A 16223-nucleotide genomic window follows, 5' to 3' on the forward strand; every position below is an offset into this window, starting at 1 on the left:
CTACTGGTTGTTTACATATGTACGGGAACGGGAATGGGAATGGGAATGGGAATTGGAAAGAGTACCGACTGGAGTACGGGTATAACTCAATCAGCCAGAAGAGGTGGAGCCATGGGAGTGTCGTGTGTGTGTGGGTCAGGTGACCTGCAACAAATTAGCCTGGGAGTTATGAACCTCAGCAGTGGAGAATGGAATGCATTCTCGTATCTGGTAAGCACACACACACACACAAAAGAAGATGGACTGGACTGGCCCACAACTATGGTCAAGTTCTAATGAAAACCTAATTACAAAATCAGCCAATACTCTCAAGAGCCGCACATAATTAAGGCGCACACTTGACTTGGCTTGCTTTTTCCACCACCTCCTCCTCGCCCAATTGTCACCGTCTCCAATTTCCAGCGCTTTTCCGCACTCCTCCCTCGACGATGAAAAACGCATTTAAAAGCCACATTAATGACGCGAACTCGATGCGACGACCACTTTGGTAAAATAGGAAATTGCTGCGTTCGGCTGCTCTCGAGATTCTGGTCTATCTGTTTTCCTTTTGGTTTTTGTATCTTTTTTTTTTTTGTGTTGTGTTGTGTTGTCCCCATCTGCAGATAGCGACACAAAAACGGTTTGCCTCCAAGCCAAAGTCGAGCTTGCTGCTGTGTTTGCGAGCGTTTTCAGCGCATTTTTAGTTAATTTACCAGGAAAAACATTTGAAATTCTTAAAAAAGTCGCAACAAGAAGTTGGCTGCTCGCTTGGCGGCTGCAAAAAGTCACATCACAACGTTGTCTACACAACGCCTTTCTGGATTGCTCTCACCAGAAGTTGGCTATAATAGCTGGTTTCAGATACTTGATAGTATTTTTGGAATAATCTCTGTAAGGGCCACACAAAAGATACCTACTCAAAATGTGATATATTCTCAAAGATATATAAGATATTTTTATTTAATATTTCATAATTTTATTTAGAAATGCTTTTAGTTTAGAAAAAAGGTAACAAGGTATAAGATATTTTTATTTAATATTTCATAACTTTATTTAGAATTGCTTTAAATTTAGAAAGAAGGAAACAGTAGAACACGGCACTCCCAAAAAATCTTTCCTGGGCTTAAAATCATTTATCGAATTGGAAAGGGTATCCCATAACCTCATAGCTGGCATCTTTTATGTGGTTTGTTTGGCTAGTTTGTTCTAAAGTTGCTGTTGTTCCTTTGGTTTTTCATTTTGTCGCCACCGCCGTTGCTGCATAGACTAAAAATCGCATTCGATCATTTATGGGATTTTATTTGGCGCGTCAGTGAATGTTGCTAAGCAATTTATTTATGACATTTTTTGCTGGCCAGCTTGGGTTGGTTCGGTTAGCTGGATGGGGATGTGGCTGTAGATGTGGATGTGGATGTGGATGTGGCTCCGATGGATTCGTGCAGCAATTTCTGCAACGCAACGAAATAGTTGCAAAGGCACAACACAACGCAACACAACAAAACGCAACGCAACGCAACGCGACACAACAGTCAAAGTCAAAGTCAAGTTGCAAGTTCCATATTCATCAGATGCGACACTCTTCATTCTTGGTGTTTTGCCGTCTGCCAGCTTGATTCTTTTGCCTGTCTTGGGGTTTTTCGTCTGCTACTTTTTCTATCGAAAAGCAAACTGGATTTCGTCTTAAATGCTTCGCCACCAGTCGCCGTTGCAGTTTGCAGTTGCAGTTGCTATTGCTGTTGCTGTTGATTTTGCCATTGCATTTTAATTAAGTGCATTTTAATGAGGCATCATCGCCGGGCCGCCAATGCGACTTTTGTACATCATCAATTACACAAACGCATTTTAAATGGGCTGCCAACTATGTTTGCTGGGAACTATAGTATGTGGCTGCGTTTCATACCGATTCAGTTTATTCGTTCTTCCCCATCGTTTTGTTTCGCTTTTTTATTCAGGTAATTATTAAGCTTATTTAGATTAGTCTCCGCTCTTGTGGCTTCGGGCTGTCTATTGCGGTTGCTGCCATGCTGCCTCCATGAAAATTGATGCGAAAAAAATCAACTAAAACTGTTTGTTTTAATTCGATTTGAGTCAGCCGGCGCCCAGGAAGGATGTCCTGTTTGCATCGTCCTGTTTGCTAATGCAAATGGGGAGTCCTAGTTTGTTTTACTCAGCTGACTGGGATGGGCAAATAATGTTTAGGCTCGCACTGCACATTGGCATTACTCAATATATAAAAACTGCAATGCAGTAGGACCTGACTAATAATAAATAATTTTTTAAAAATGTTACATAAAATCTCTGACAATATAAAACCTTATTTTTCATGGAAATAATATGCAAAAGTTAGGAATTATGTAGTTTTTCTTCCTTTAAAGGTGGCATAATTTTTATAAAAATTATATTAAATTTAAAATTAATTTTCTTTGTAGTGCAGAGGTAATGTCAGTCGAGCAAGCCGAACTTTTTAGATGTTCTTTGCCTATTTATTCACCTGCTGCACCTGCACAAGCTCAAACTCATCCCCAGCGTTTTAGCCTCATCCTTTTAGTCCCCTTCGACCTGTTCAAAAACTTTTTCCATTTTTTCAAATTGCGTAATTTTCATTAGTTTGCTGCATTTGCAGACAAATTAAGAGCTTCTGCTCCTGCTGTTGCTATTGCTGCTGCTGCTGATGTTCTGCCCAGGACCCTTCACATGTCCTTGCCCACCAAAGTGCGTATCTGTGAGATACGCATATGCAAATAGGTGCCTGCAGGACCACCCCGATGCGATGCGGTTTTTCAATTTCTCTCTCTCGGCTTCATTTTTTTTTTTTTTTTGTGTTTCCAGCCTTTTTGTACGCAAATAATTGTGAATTTTTTCCCTCATCCATTTTTGTTGGCCTGCTGCAGCAGCAGCAGGTTATTGTTTGGTTGCGAATCCTGTGCGTTTTTTTTATATTCTATGCCTGAGTGTACATATTTTTTATTTTTAATTAAAAGCGGAAGTAAAGCTGGGGGGCATGGTCGTGTGCGGGGGGCTTCTGGTTAGGAAGGTTTCGTTTTCTGTTCAGTTTGGTTCAGATTTGCTTGGTTTGGTTTGGCGACTTGTCAAGTGTGTGCGTGTGGGTGCGTTTGCCGGGCACTTTGGCCCGTTCATTTTGCACTGTGTAGTGTTTTGCTAACAATGCAAATTTCAGGGCATTGTTGTAGCCCCTTAAAACCCCTCCCTATTAACCAAGCTCCCCCCCCTTTAGCCAGCACTCGACACACACATAGAAAACGCATCAAATCATCAGCGGCGATTTCAGACAGTCATCCGATGAAATGTCAAATGCGTTTCCCGCTCCAAACGGCCAAGTGGGCGAATGTAAACAGATACTGGCTATGACTATGACTATGGCTATGGCTACTGGTAATGGCAACTGCCACCGCTTAGAGCGGCACAAACTAAACCAAACTCAACAACAATAAAAACATGGCTACAATTCACCAGCTGAAGAGTTTTTCAAATAACGAAAAAAAAAAGACCAGAATCCAGCTAAAAAAAGGGAGGGGAGTGGCAGCGGGAAAAGGGAAAAAGTCAGGCGAAAAAAAGAATCGAGAAAATTAAAACAAAACAAACAGCTAACGCATCCTCAGCGTCATCAAGCCATTTTGCACAGGGAAAATAGGTGATGTGTTATAAATATAGATATATTATTTATAAATCAATTAGAATGCATATTATAGACCACATTCCTTGTGAGTTTCTGTAACATTAACTAAGCAAGAAATGAAGTTAGTAAGATTTTCTGAAAATATTTTGTTTGTTTATAATTTTTGGTAACCTTGTGCTTTTAACAATCCTATTGTAATATGGATTATAATAAGTCGTACACATGAGTTCCTGCAACATAATCCTTTCAGCTTTCCAGCAGTGTAGTCCTGCATCCTGCCGCATCCTTTGGCCGTTATGCCCTGCTTTGCCTACTCTGTTCCACGCATGAAGAGATTTCGGTTTAGCTTTTGATTGACGAACTTGCCTCGTTGTTTGTCCCTCTTCCTGTCGCCCCGCCCCGCCCCTCCTCCTACTCCTCCTACATCCTGCCATACGCTGCCGCATTTCACTCAAACTCATCAACGTCAGCGACGCATTCAAATCGTTTTGATGGACTTCGTCCCCCGCCGCCAACCCGCCAACTTCCCTAACCCATATCCCGATATCAAGCTCACGCAGTGCATCCTGGCCCAAGAACAAAACAGCATCGAAAACAAAAAAAAAAAAAAAAAATGGGAAAAAAGGATGGAAAAAAATGTGTGGAATGAGTCTGGCACAATATTTGTATTTTACGCAATTTTTACTGACGACTGCCATCATGTCTGAGTGACTGAGTTGGCTCCGTTTTCTGCTGCCTGATTTGCAAACCGATTTGCTACATTGTTCATGTCAGTCAGCGCATTGTTGATTATCAGATGCCGGGTGGTTATGGGTTCGACTTCATCTGGTTTGGGTGCTTTGGGTGCTTGGGGTTGGGGATTCTGTTTGGCTGAGAACTAAGCCCCATGTTTGCCCAGCTATTCATTGTGATTTGGTTTTTTCCACTTGTTTCTATGATTTTTTGCTGATTGAAAGTTTGTGCGACAATTGTTGTGGTAATAGGAAATGGTACAGAGTCTAATTAAACAAAATGCATATAAGGCATAAATGGTGTGGAGGGAATTCTAATAACAATCAATGTAACAATCAACAAAAGATTTATTACATGTACTTATTGCCATAATATTACGTATACGACCCGTCTTACGTACCACTATATCCACTTAGGAATGGTTAACTAATCATACTCTAAAACTGACAACAATTCTGATTACTAGCTTAATTACCTTCTTAACAATCCTATCTACCCCGCAAAATAGCTCAACAATTTCCACTGCAACGCCTTTTCACACTTAATCTGCCATAAAATATGCCAGAAATAACAGCCGCCAGGACTCCTTGCAAAATTAAATTAGCCAGTTGAAAGTTGGCCAGCTTGTGGCAGTGGCAAGGATGCTGCGGGGGAATACAAATGAACCCCTTTTGCCGCTCGCCATAAACTGTTGCCAAAAAGTTTTAAGCTGCATTTGAGGCTTGTTTTCACACCCGAACAAGTTTGGCAAGCAAAGTTTCGAGTGGCGCTTGTCTTGTTTCATCATCTCATCATGGCCATAATCCGTGACGTCAACTGCGGTTAGCTGGATTCGCTAGCCATGTAAATGAGACAGACAAGCCGCAAAGTTTGGCACATTGTGCATCTGATATTTTGGCCACTTTTGATGTAAACTATTACCAAACTTGTTGCTCTGGCCAACTTGTTGCATGTGTGTTCGTGTGTGTGTGTGTGTGTGTAACGATGTGCGAAATTCCCGAGCTCGTTATTCGGCTCATGTCATTGTGGTTGTTTTTGGCCAACATCCTGCTGGTATTTCCGCATTTGAATGTGTTTTGATAATTGAAAACCCATTGGGGTCGTTTAGTCTCACTTAGATCCAATTATCTAGAGGACTATTCAGGATATTAAACGGATAAGGGAGTTTACAAGAATTAAGTGAGATGCTTTTGAGATGGCGGCTTGATATAATTTGGGAAATTTGTTTGCACTATAAATTTAGTTGTTAATAACCGAAGGAGACTTCAAAGTATTTTAAAATCCGAAACGAAGCAAATCCAATCGCTGCGTTAAAAATGTTTATGATTTATAAGAAAATATTTCAGTTTCACTTCTCTAATTGACCAGCAATAACGGTTCCATATTATATTTGCTAGTTTTGGAAGATAACCTTTCGCTATTCCTATTAGACAACAAATTTACACTTTTTTAAACAAGTTTAATCTTTATTTATTTACAAGAATAATATTCTTAGTTTGGTTGAGATAAAAAAGGTTTGCGATAGAAGGACACTCATCGTTCTTATTTTTAAAAGTGATCTTGTAAATGTTTCATTTATTTCTATTTTACAATTTCATGAAATCTTCTGCACATAATACAATTACTAATTATTTACACAATATAATAAAGGGCGAAGCTAATGAGATAAGTGGGTTTTGTCGTAATGCCATATGGCATATGAGAAAATGCATATTATCATCGGTCCTAGGATAAAATGGTTTGGCATTTCGGGTTACCATATTATACGTGCATTATCCTTACCCTGTTTATGCAGGAAGGACATTTAATGCAGAGATGTGATGAAGATGTAAAGCCTCTGTACTCAGAAGTGGACAATGTTCTTGTTGGGCTGGGTGACAGTTTGGAACGAAGTCTAGCTGAACCAGCCATGGGCAAGTTGGTGCAGTTCATGAACACCTACTGCGGAAACTGCCGGAGATTCGCACCCACTTTCAAGAAAATGGCTGTTGACCTGCAGAAGTGGAACCGTGCACTTCGGATTTATGCTGTTGACTGTGCCCTTTGGGAAAATGTGAAGTTGTGTCGTGATTTTCGCATTAGGTTTACGCCTACAATTCGCTATTTTCCCTCCAAATTTCAGAGGTCGCGTCACGAAACTGGCACCGATATTGAAACTCAAAATCCCACGGAAATCGTGGAGCAGCTCATCGAAAATCTGTCCGAAAATGACTACAGTGGAGGCAGTGGGATAAAGCTCAACTTTGACCCCATAGAGCCGGATGACGAGCTGCAGGAAGTATACGCACAGTTCGACAACAAGGTGTCATACATTCTGCTGGTCCATCCAGTTGAGATTGGCATGGAAACGATTCTCAACATGCTGCCCTATCCGGATGTGGGTGTGCGGATTATCAAGGATGCCGAAATGTTCGCCAACTTCGGACTGAAGCCGTGCAAGCAAAAGTTGGCCCTTTTGAATAGATCTGGAAGAGTCCAACCAATCAGGCCCAAAGGTGAAAGTAGCTCTGCCTACGTGAACAGCGTTGCTGCGTTTCTGGAGCGAAATGGGCACCCAAGTATGCCCACATGGCCAATAGCTCCAGCGCCCGAAAATAACCTTTCGGATGAATACGATGCCATCATTGTGGACTATGTGCTGCACTCAAGAAAGGTGCTCTTCCAGGACGACTTGGAGCAGGCCATCCAGCAGCTACTGCACGTGGAGATACCCAAGACGCCATTCATAAGTGGCTACAAGTTCAAGGCTCTGCGTCACATTATTCGCCTATTGCGCCGCTTCAATGTGCTGGGCAGGGATGGCAGGCGAATGCTGAACAGCCTGGTGAAGCATCTGTTTGAGGTCGATGAGATCACTGGTGAGGAGTTCCGTGATGTGGTGGATGATCTGCAAACACGACTGGATCCCATCTTTACGGACGAGCAGTATGTCGGCTGCTTGGGCTCTACACCACATACGCGACGGTATAGCTGCTCCTTGTGGACACTGTTCCATTACTTGACCGTCCTGGCGGCCCAGGCGAAGACCTATCCGCCCAGCTCCGTGACAATTGGACTTTACGGCCTGGCGAAGTACTTTTACGGCTGCCAGGATGGTGCCAAGCACTTCATGAAGTTGGCCAAGCGGCGGATGATCGCGCAAGTGACGTCCCACGACGAGGAGATCCTCTGGTTGTGGGAGATCCATAACGAGGTAAACGAAAAGCTAGCTGGTGACGCCTCGGAGGATCCGCGGTTTCCTAAAGTACAGTTTCCGGAGCGGAAACATTGCCCGGAGTGCTACAGTGAAGACTCGGATGAATTTGATAGAGACGAGGTGCTGAAATACATGAAACGAGTTTATGATTTGGAGTATTTAAGCATTTATGATTTGCCAGATCATCATAAAAAGGCAAAGAAATGTACACAATAAGAAATACATCGTAGAAAAGAGAAGTTATTTTTATTTATTTGCTTTTCCTGTACCAATGGTAACTTGGTATCTTTTTCCGATACACACACCTAGTATAATATATATATGAAATTCGTGAATTCTTTTGGGTGTGCCTGGATGGAATAGCGAGTCACAAATATAAGAAAACCTGTTTTGAGAGAGAGATTTGGGGCATGGTGGATAGTGGATGGTGGCTGGTGGGGGAGACTTAACAACCGGAGCAGGGCGAATCCAAATGTGGCTATAATTACCAAAGAGCCCTTGCTATTGAATCAGTTCAAGTGGCTCATTTGACTTGTGAGCACAGTGTTGAAATGATTCGGCTACTCAAAACGCTTCTATATGGCCTGCTCCTCGTCTCCCCCTCCGCCGATGTGCTGGCCCGGCTTAATGACCGCAAGTCGGCGAACGAGGCGAGTCTCTATAGCGATACAGACAATGTGATTATGCTGGACAACGAGTCGCTCAGGCCGGCTCTCAACTTGAAGAGCAGCAAGCTGGTGCAGTTCCTCAACAGCTTCTGCGGCGACTGTCATCGCTTTGCACCGATCTTCAAGACCCTTTCCCGCGACCTCTACAAGTGGCGGCGAGTTCTCCGGATCTATGCCGTGGATTGTGCCCAGGAGCGAAATGCCCAACTCTGCAGGGAGTTTAATATACGGCAGACGCCGTCATTGCGATTCTTTGGTCCCGACATGAGAAAGAACGACGATGTTCTTGGTGCGGTAATACCAGGCCAAGATCCCATGTTGATTCGCTCTACATTGGCCGAATTGGTATCCCAAAATGACTATGGACCCGACCAGCCAAACTTTCGTCCCCTAAAACCAAATGGCATGGGCAGCTTCCTCGATCCTCAAGATGATGAAAGTCCGGTGCAGTTTCTGGCTCTTGTTTTCCAGCCAGCAAACTCTAAGATCGGCAGGGACACGCTGCTGGAACTGCTGCCATTCAGAGTGCTTTCGGTGAGGATCATCGAAAACTCCCAGATATTCACCGATTTCGGACTGAGTCCATCCGATCATAAACTGGCTATAATTAATGAAAATGGAACCGCCCAATATCTGGCACCTTCGTCGGACTCCAGTGAAGCGTATGCAAGCGCTGTTGGTGATTTCCTTAGGAACCTTAATTTCCAACCAGATCCACCACTGCCCATCGCTGCAGCAGCCAACTTCACTGAGTTCCTGGATCACCAACATCAAGCGATCCTTGCCAAAGTCCTTGCACCACCACTTAAAGTCTATCGTGCCGATTTGGAGCAGGCCATCGACAAGCTGCTGCACATTGAGCTTCGTAAATGGATTCTTCTGGAGGGTAATAGCCTGAATGCTCTTAAGAATATTATAAAGATTTTCAGATACCACAATCCCTTGAATAAGGACGGAAAGCTATTGCTGACGGATCTGGACAACTCGTTGAGCACTAAGCAGAGCATAAAGGGAGCTGACTTTGGCGATTTGGTTGATTCGCTGGAGAAGGGACGAAGGGTCTTTAAAGCACGGCGTTACATTGGCTGCATTGGATCACGTCCGTTGCTGCGAAGCTTCACCTGCTCCATGTGGACACTGTTCCACCATTTGACCGTGGAGGCAGCGAAGCCACCAAATTACTTCCAGGTGGGCTCCATACTGAAAACCTTTCATGGTTTCGCCAAGTACTTCTTTGGATGCACGGATTGCTCGGAGCACTTTCAGCAGATGGCCATTCGGCGTAATCTGACCTCGGTGAAGAGCCACGACGAGGAGATCCTCTGGCTGTGGGCAGCCCACAACGAAGTCAATCAACGCATTGCTGGTGACTCCACGGAGGATCCCAAGTTCCCGAAGATTCAGTTTCCCAGCCCGCAGAATTGTCCCACCTGTCGTTCGAATGACTCGGAGTGGCGAACTGATGAAGTTCTTAAGTATTTGAAACAGTTGTACGATATCAAGAATGTTAGCTTTTATGGCCTTCCCACTCCACAGGGATACGATTAGGATTTTGATCCCTAAAATCGTAAATTTTTATAATCCTAACACTTACTGCATGAACAGATTTATACAATTGTTATTTCTTCAGCCATAAAATTATGAAATAGATATAATATATAAAATACTAACATAACAAAATGCAAGATTTTACTCAAAAGGAATCAAGTCTAAAACCTCTTATGTCCGCTTTTCCTCAAAAACTGCATAAACTCGTGGAGAAATGCGTGTTTGACCCTTGGATAGTGACATGAAAATTGCATAAATTTGCTAAATTAAGCGTTTAGATTAAATGAAGCGACAATGTGTGTGTGTGAGTGAGTGCGTGTATATTCGCCACCCACCCATTTAACATCTCCAGCCGAAGGACCATTTAGGTCCTTTAGGTCCTGGCAGGGGTCCAAGTCAACTCGTATTACGCCGATTACGCGCACATCAAACTGAACTGTACATGAATTATTTATAGAACATTTTTGCAAAATATCTACGCACTAATTTGCGTAAAGTAATCGATGTGGTGGAAAAATTTTCACGCATGCACACCTGAGGGGAGTCCGCCTGTCCGCCAGTCCACCAGTCCACCAGTTCACCTGACAAATGGACTGACTTATTTGGAGTGGGTTGAAGTGGGTGGGTTAGTCCGCGGCCGTTCAGTCATGCCCAAATAAGCAACAGCAAAACGGAAGCTAAAAATTACCAGGTAAACCCCACGGCAATACCCTAACTCCCCTATTTCCCCCAACTCGCCATGGAGCCGACGGTGGAACGCCCACAAAACTTTCTTCATTGTGCGTAAATTGGCACCCCGCAAAACAACCACCCCGCCGCATAAAAAGAGTTAACGCAGTCACTCCGCCTCAACGTAATGATGTGTATGTAAAATTTATAATATACATAAATAAATAAAATGCACGCAGTTTGGGTTTTGTGTGGGCGGCGAGTGCAGTTTATCGATATTTTTCACTCACCCATCGATGATGTTGGCGGAAAAGTGGAAAATCCTTGAGTGGGTGGCGAAAAAACCCATGTACATATAGCCGTATTTCCAGGGCGCAACTGTACTTTTGTTGGATTTTTGTGCGTGCATCCAGGAAATTGAAGGTTCCGCGAATACTCGTAGTATGTACTTCAAACGAGGCCCTTACGACGGCGTTAGGCCGTAAATTTTCGTCCATATCGCGGCACCGGAAACCGGAAACCAGCGCCCATTTGTACGAATAGCATTTGCCATTCATTCCATACATCTTTTGGTTTAGGGCCAAAAACGCTGCGTAAAGTGCGTAAAATATGTACAAAATGTATGGCATTGCTCTAATGGAAAACGGATATTGTGGCTTTTGTCTTCGTTAAGGCAATTGGCAATGCACATGCAGCTGAAGATCCTTGGGCGAAACAACTGAATCAAAAGGGAAGTGCTCTAATTGGCCCCAAAAAGATTTGCATAACGTAATTGCCAGCTGGCAGAGATCGCGACTTGGCATGACTGGGATGGGCTTACATGCAATAACCAAAAACAATAAGCCCCGTCCAGAATTATGCACAAATTATTGTTTAGGCATTTAAATTGCCTACAACAGTAGCGGCAGAAGCAACAAAAATGGAATAAAAAAAAAAAAAATTACAAAAAAGGGTTACGAGAAGCGAAAACAATAAAATGCCAGCTGAAGAAGCATCATCGGCGGAGGCAAGCTCGTTGTTATAATTATGTAAAAACAGTCTAAAGATTGACTTGACTTCTATACCCACCAAACACTCGCACACACACACACACACACACACACATCCATACACGCCCCTGCACCTGAGTGTGCATGCGAAGGCAGCATAAATTTAGTGGCAGCAGCAGCAGCGGCGGGGCAGGGGTACGTTGCAACAACAACCTGGTAATTATCAGGCCTTAGCGGCAAGCAACATTGTCTGTGTATCTTGGCGCTACCGTTCGCTACATAGCCACCACCCCCCACTCAGCACCACCCCCACCATGTAGCACCACCCCCTCCACCCACAGCAATTCGCACGCAAAAAATGTAAAGTGAAATATTTTTAAGGCACTTGTAGGACAGTGCAGGTGGGCAGAGCAGCGGTACCATCAAATGGGTGGCTCCCATTTCGCCGTTGGCTTCCATCTACATCTCGATCCCCCCATCTCCCCTCTGTTACCCGCGGCGTGTTCTATGCCGAACTTGAGCATTTTTCTATGTAGCTACATATAATTAAAAATAATATGAATAGAACAGAAGAAACAACAACAGTAGGCTAACAAACTAGGGCTTCGGGGAAGATTCTGTGAAGCTGCAGTTACTCCACAGATACTCTATAAAGGGAAGTTATAGAATACTGTATTTCAGATACCAAGTAATACTTTAAAATATTTTGGGGATTTCCTACCACTTTAGAATCAATTGCCTACTCTTAGGCCAATTATCATTTAACTATCTACACAGTTGATTGCTTTCATTGCAGTTTTTTGAAGTAATTAACTATATGGTTTCATATTTTCCAATTTAAAAATGCTCAAAATTTTCATGAGCCTATTTGCCGTAAGCCCGTCTGTTAGTAGCCCCATTTAGCCCACTTGGGGCCAAGAGAAGCTAATCTGGGCAACGAAAAAAGGGCGAACAAAAAATCGTCAAACCGAATGCAATTTGGCAACAATTTTCCCAAAGTTAGCTGATGCCTCGTACCGCAACACCTACCGCACCGCTCCCTTCTCAACGTCCAGAATGTGCCGCAAATTGCGGCAGCGCGTAATTAAAACAATTTGTGCATAATTTTTGTACAAGTGCAGCCCAAAGCCGAACCCAAGGCTCAGACCCTCCCCCTTGGTGGGCTTTTAAATAATAATTTGCTTAGTTTATGAAGTGCCTGAGTGTGTGTGTGTGTGTGTGTGTGTGTGTGCGTGAGAGTGTGTGTGTCTGAGTGGGTGAGCTTATGGGCTACATAAACAGCTATGGCAAACCCCCCAACCGCCCCAAAGCCGCACCCCCTTTCTCCCAGTTGTTGCGCACAATTTACTCACTTGGTTGCATTTTAACATATTTCGTTACGTTTTCAGGCGGGCCCAGAGTCAATTGTTGCTGTTTTTTCAGTTGGCTGGCATGTATTTTTCATTTTTCTGTTTTCTATGCCTCGTTTTTGTTGTACTCACCTTAGGTTTAATTTGTTTGAGTTTCATGCAACTGCAGCAGCAGCAGCAGAAGCAGCAGCTTCTGTTGTGAATTTCATGTGCATCTGCCGCTGCAACTGCCTTCTTTCTCCCAAGTCGAAAAATATTTGTGCACGCAAAAAATGTTAATTGCCACAGAAGAGCAGCAGAAGCAACAGCAACATCATCAGCAAAAAGCGAACCATCAATGTGGCCGGGGCATTAAAATATTTAGGTTGCTATTGCCGCTGCACTTCCCAGCACTTCCCAGCTCTTCCCAAGCCTCAAACTCCGACTCCAACTCCAGCTCCAACTACGTCTTCGAATCCGACTCAGAGTTCCAGACCCTGGCTCCAAAATGGCAGACCCTGGCTAAAACGCAGCCTCCCCTCTTGCCATTTGGGCCGTTAATGCAACTGCAACTGTAACAAATTGCAATGTCGCACATCTGTCTTCCCTGGCGTTTGTCGCTGCCTAAAAAAGTTCTGAAAAAATGAATGACAGCTTAAAAGACTGAATGTGAAATACCCTTCTTAACAGAAACAAATATACTAGTTTTATAGGATTAGAAAAGTATTTTGCAACTGCCACTGAATGATACTATTTCAAAATCTGTTGTAAATCTTTGCCTTTTATATTTTCATATATTAACCAAGCATTCGTTGCTCCCAATCGAAATTGACCTTTGGAAAGTGTATTTAAGCCATAAAATACTACCACAAAAGCCAGGGCCAGAAAGAACAAGAGCCAGAGACCTTAGACCAGCTTGAGGTCCAGAACGATGGACTCATATTTATTTTTGCTAAAAACTACAGAAAAAATTGTCGTTTTCCTTGCATTTGTTTTTGTGGCTATTGCTGTCGACTTGCTACTTTTTTTTTCGCTTGTTTTTTTTTTGTTTTTTGTTGAATGGCATTGGCAATGCCAATTACCGGCGGCCGGGAACCCTAGCAATTTGGCCATATCCGGCCCCCCTGGCAGCGATGTTTCTGCTGGGCCGAAAGGAAAAATCAGGTTTTTCCTTCACTTGTCCAACTCAATGTTGAAGCAGCTTGATTTTCGCTACTATTTTCCTTTCCCCACCTGATTTCGATGTTTTCCTGTTCGTTCTTCCTGTTGCCATTCCTTTCCGCCAGATTAGTTTAAATTTAAAGTTAATAAAATATAATAGAAAATAGATTCAATTTGGCGCAAGAAAAGGGGGCCAGTTGGGATTGGAGATTCCTAGGCTGTTCAGTTGGGCTGGCGAATCGAGGGTATTTTAGCCAAGACACCTTGGCAGTCATTAGCCACATTTAGTTGCCTGATGATCATGGCTCTTACTGTTGTTATACCTCGTTCCTCCGTGCTTTTTTTTTTTTTTTTTGCTTTTATCTTAACTAATGAATATGGAACTTGAGTCTCTTGTCATGTTGTGGCTGCGGCTATTACAAGATTTGAGTTGTCGCGCGTTTTGGACGCGTCATGCGGCCAGTTTCTTTGCTTTGTCGATTGTTTTTTGTTGTTGTGCCACACATTGCCGCACGATCCCGAGTTGGCAAATGTGGCGCGCAGCATTTAAACAGCAGTAGCAACAACTGGCGGCAACAAATACAAATACAAAAAAAAGTCATAAATAAATTGCTTAGCAACATTTGCTGACGCGCCAAATAAAATGCCATAAATGATCGAATGCAGAGGAAGATTTTAAGTTAGACACACTAGAAACGCTGATGAAGATGGAAACGGAGATGGAGTTGCAGATGGATATGAAGATGGCAATGGCGATGGCAATGGCTATGGAGACTGAGATGGCGACAGGAATCTCGAATGTTTTTCCTGTTGGGTAAATTAACTTAAAAATGCTACAAAAATTGTTGCTGATGAGTTGGCTTATAGGGTTGATGAATGCCAGGCATTCTATTGTGCCCATTAATGTTCGCTTGGCCGCATGGCCAAGAACGAGAAGATACCGCTCATGCTATCCCTAATGACTTAGGACACACCATTAGTTGCATCAGTCGCCACTACATACTTACAATTTGGATTTGGCCAGGTTAGGAACTGTTGCTTTTTCAGCTAAATGCTTCTCTCTCCCCTTTTTTTTTTCTTGCTTGTTGAATTTTCTCCTTGATTTTCTGGCTATCAAAACAATTTGCCATCTAGCACTCACCTGTGGCATGCCACAATCCCATTCAGCAACAAAGTGCCAACAACCAGGGAGTTGCAGACAGGCCAAAATCCAACGATTCGAAGAATGTCAACCCTTTACATGCCCTACCCAATATATTTTAGGTTTGAAAAGCATAAATGAATTATTCTATATTCCATTTTGATCTTTCATTACATTGAGATACTTTCTTACAAGAAATAAATACTTGAATGTCATAGCCCTAGTATATCTAAACTAACCTCTTATGATAACTAAGCGACCCACTTTCGTAGGGCAACCAAAACAGCTGCCTGCATCAGCAACACCTTTGCTAATGCCCAACATAACAACTTAATCCACCTTGCAGCTCCAACTCAACTGGCTTCGGATGCAATGGACTGCATCGCGTTGGTTTGGGCCAAGTTCGGTCTGGGCTCTACAGTTTCGACTGCAGTTTCTGTCAGACGTTCTGTCTGTGAATGGAACACACCTGGGATATGGGATATGGGCAATGGGATATGGGAGCTTGCATGCCCATGCATTTTTATGAGTCCCCCCAAATGGCGGGCAGTTTTTTCGGACAAGCTGCTCAAATCATGGCTAAAATGACGATGGAATCAAATTCGCCAGCCCATTTGTTGGCTTTCTTATGGCCTGAGACAGAATTTGCTTGGTGTGGCAGATAAATTAGAGTTCTTAATTGCTGGCTGAGCTCCTATCTGGGTTCCTAATCAGCATTTGCATAGCGCTAAAGCAACGAATTTTATGATGATTTTTTTTTGGTGGGGGCCAACCAGGAGCAGCAGCAGCAGCAGCAGCAGCAGCAGCAACCGCAGCAGACAGAGATCTAAATTTAAAATTGGTCTGTTGTAAACAAAAATGCCAAAGTATCTGCAGGAACGGCAAGGGCAAAAAGTATCTGCATCTGCATGAAATGCGATCGAAATGGGATCAAGAGCAGCGAGGCAGGGGCAGGAGTCGCGGCAATGAAAAGCGAGATCAAGTTCAACGCACATTTGTCCTTGATAATTGAAAAGAGCAGAATAGCAACGGCCAGCACAACACACAAAATGCCAAAAGGGGGAGCCCGAAAAAATTGCAGAGCAAAACAAAAAATAAACAAAAATTATGGCAGTGGATCGACAGACTTATTGCTGTCTCTGTTCCCCTTGCACCTCGCACCTCCCCCCTCCTCG

General features: G+C 43.3%; 2 protein-coding genes across 4 annotated transcripts; both read left to right on the forward strand.

The window, feature by feature from the left end:
* The first annotated feature begins 5919 nt into the window (after window positions 1-5919).
* LOC6537672 (sulfhydryl oxidase 2) lies at window positions 5920-7783 on the forward strand. Of its 3 annotated transcripts, none has more exons than XM_039375772.2 (2): window positions 5924-6086; window positions 6144-7783. In XM_039375772.2, the coding sequence occupies exons 1-2, from the start codon at window positions 6084-6086 to the stop codon at window positions 7758-7760; spliced, it is 1620 nt and encodes a 539-aa protein (XP_039231706.1). In that variant the 5' UTR covers window positions 5924-6083; the 3' UTR covers window positions 7761-7783. The 3 variants fall into 3 exon arrangements, with proteins under 3 accessions (XP_039231705.1, XP_039231706.1, XP_002098217.2); XM_002098181.4 differs by having other exon boundaries at window positions 5925-6401; window positions 6471-7783; XM_039375771.2 differs by having other exon boundaries at window positions 5920-7783.
* A 267-nt stretch (window positions 7784-8050) lies between these two features.
* LOC6537673 (sulfhydryl oxidase 1) lies at window positions 8051-9915 on the forward strand. Its single transcript, XM_002098182.4, has one exon. It carries the CDS (start codon window positions 8096-8098, stop codon window positions 9758-9760), a length of 1665 nt encoding a protein of 554 aa, XP_002098218.1. The 5' UTR covers window positions 8051-8095; the 3' UTR covers window positions 9761-9915.
* Window positions 9916-16223: the final 6308 nt, after the last annotated feature.

The sequence above is a fragment of the Drosophila yakuba genome, chromosome 3R (genome assembly GCF_016746365.2).
Source record: "Drosophila yakuba strain Tai18E2 chromosome 3R, Prin_Dyak_Tai18E2_2.1, whole genome shotgun sequence".
NCBI classification, from domain to species: Eukaryota; Metazoa; Arthropoda; class Insecta; order Diptera; family Drosophilidae; genus Drosophila; species Drosophila yakuba.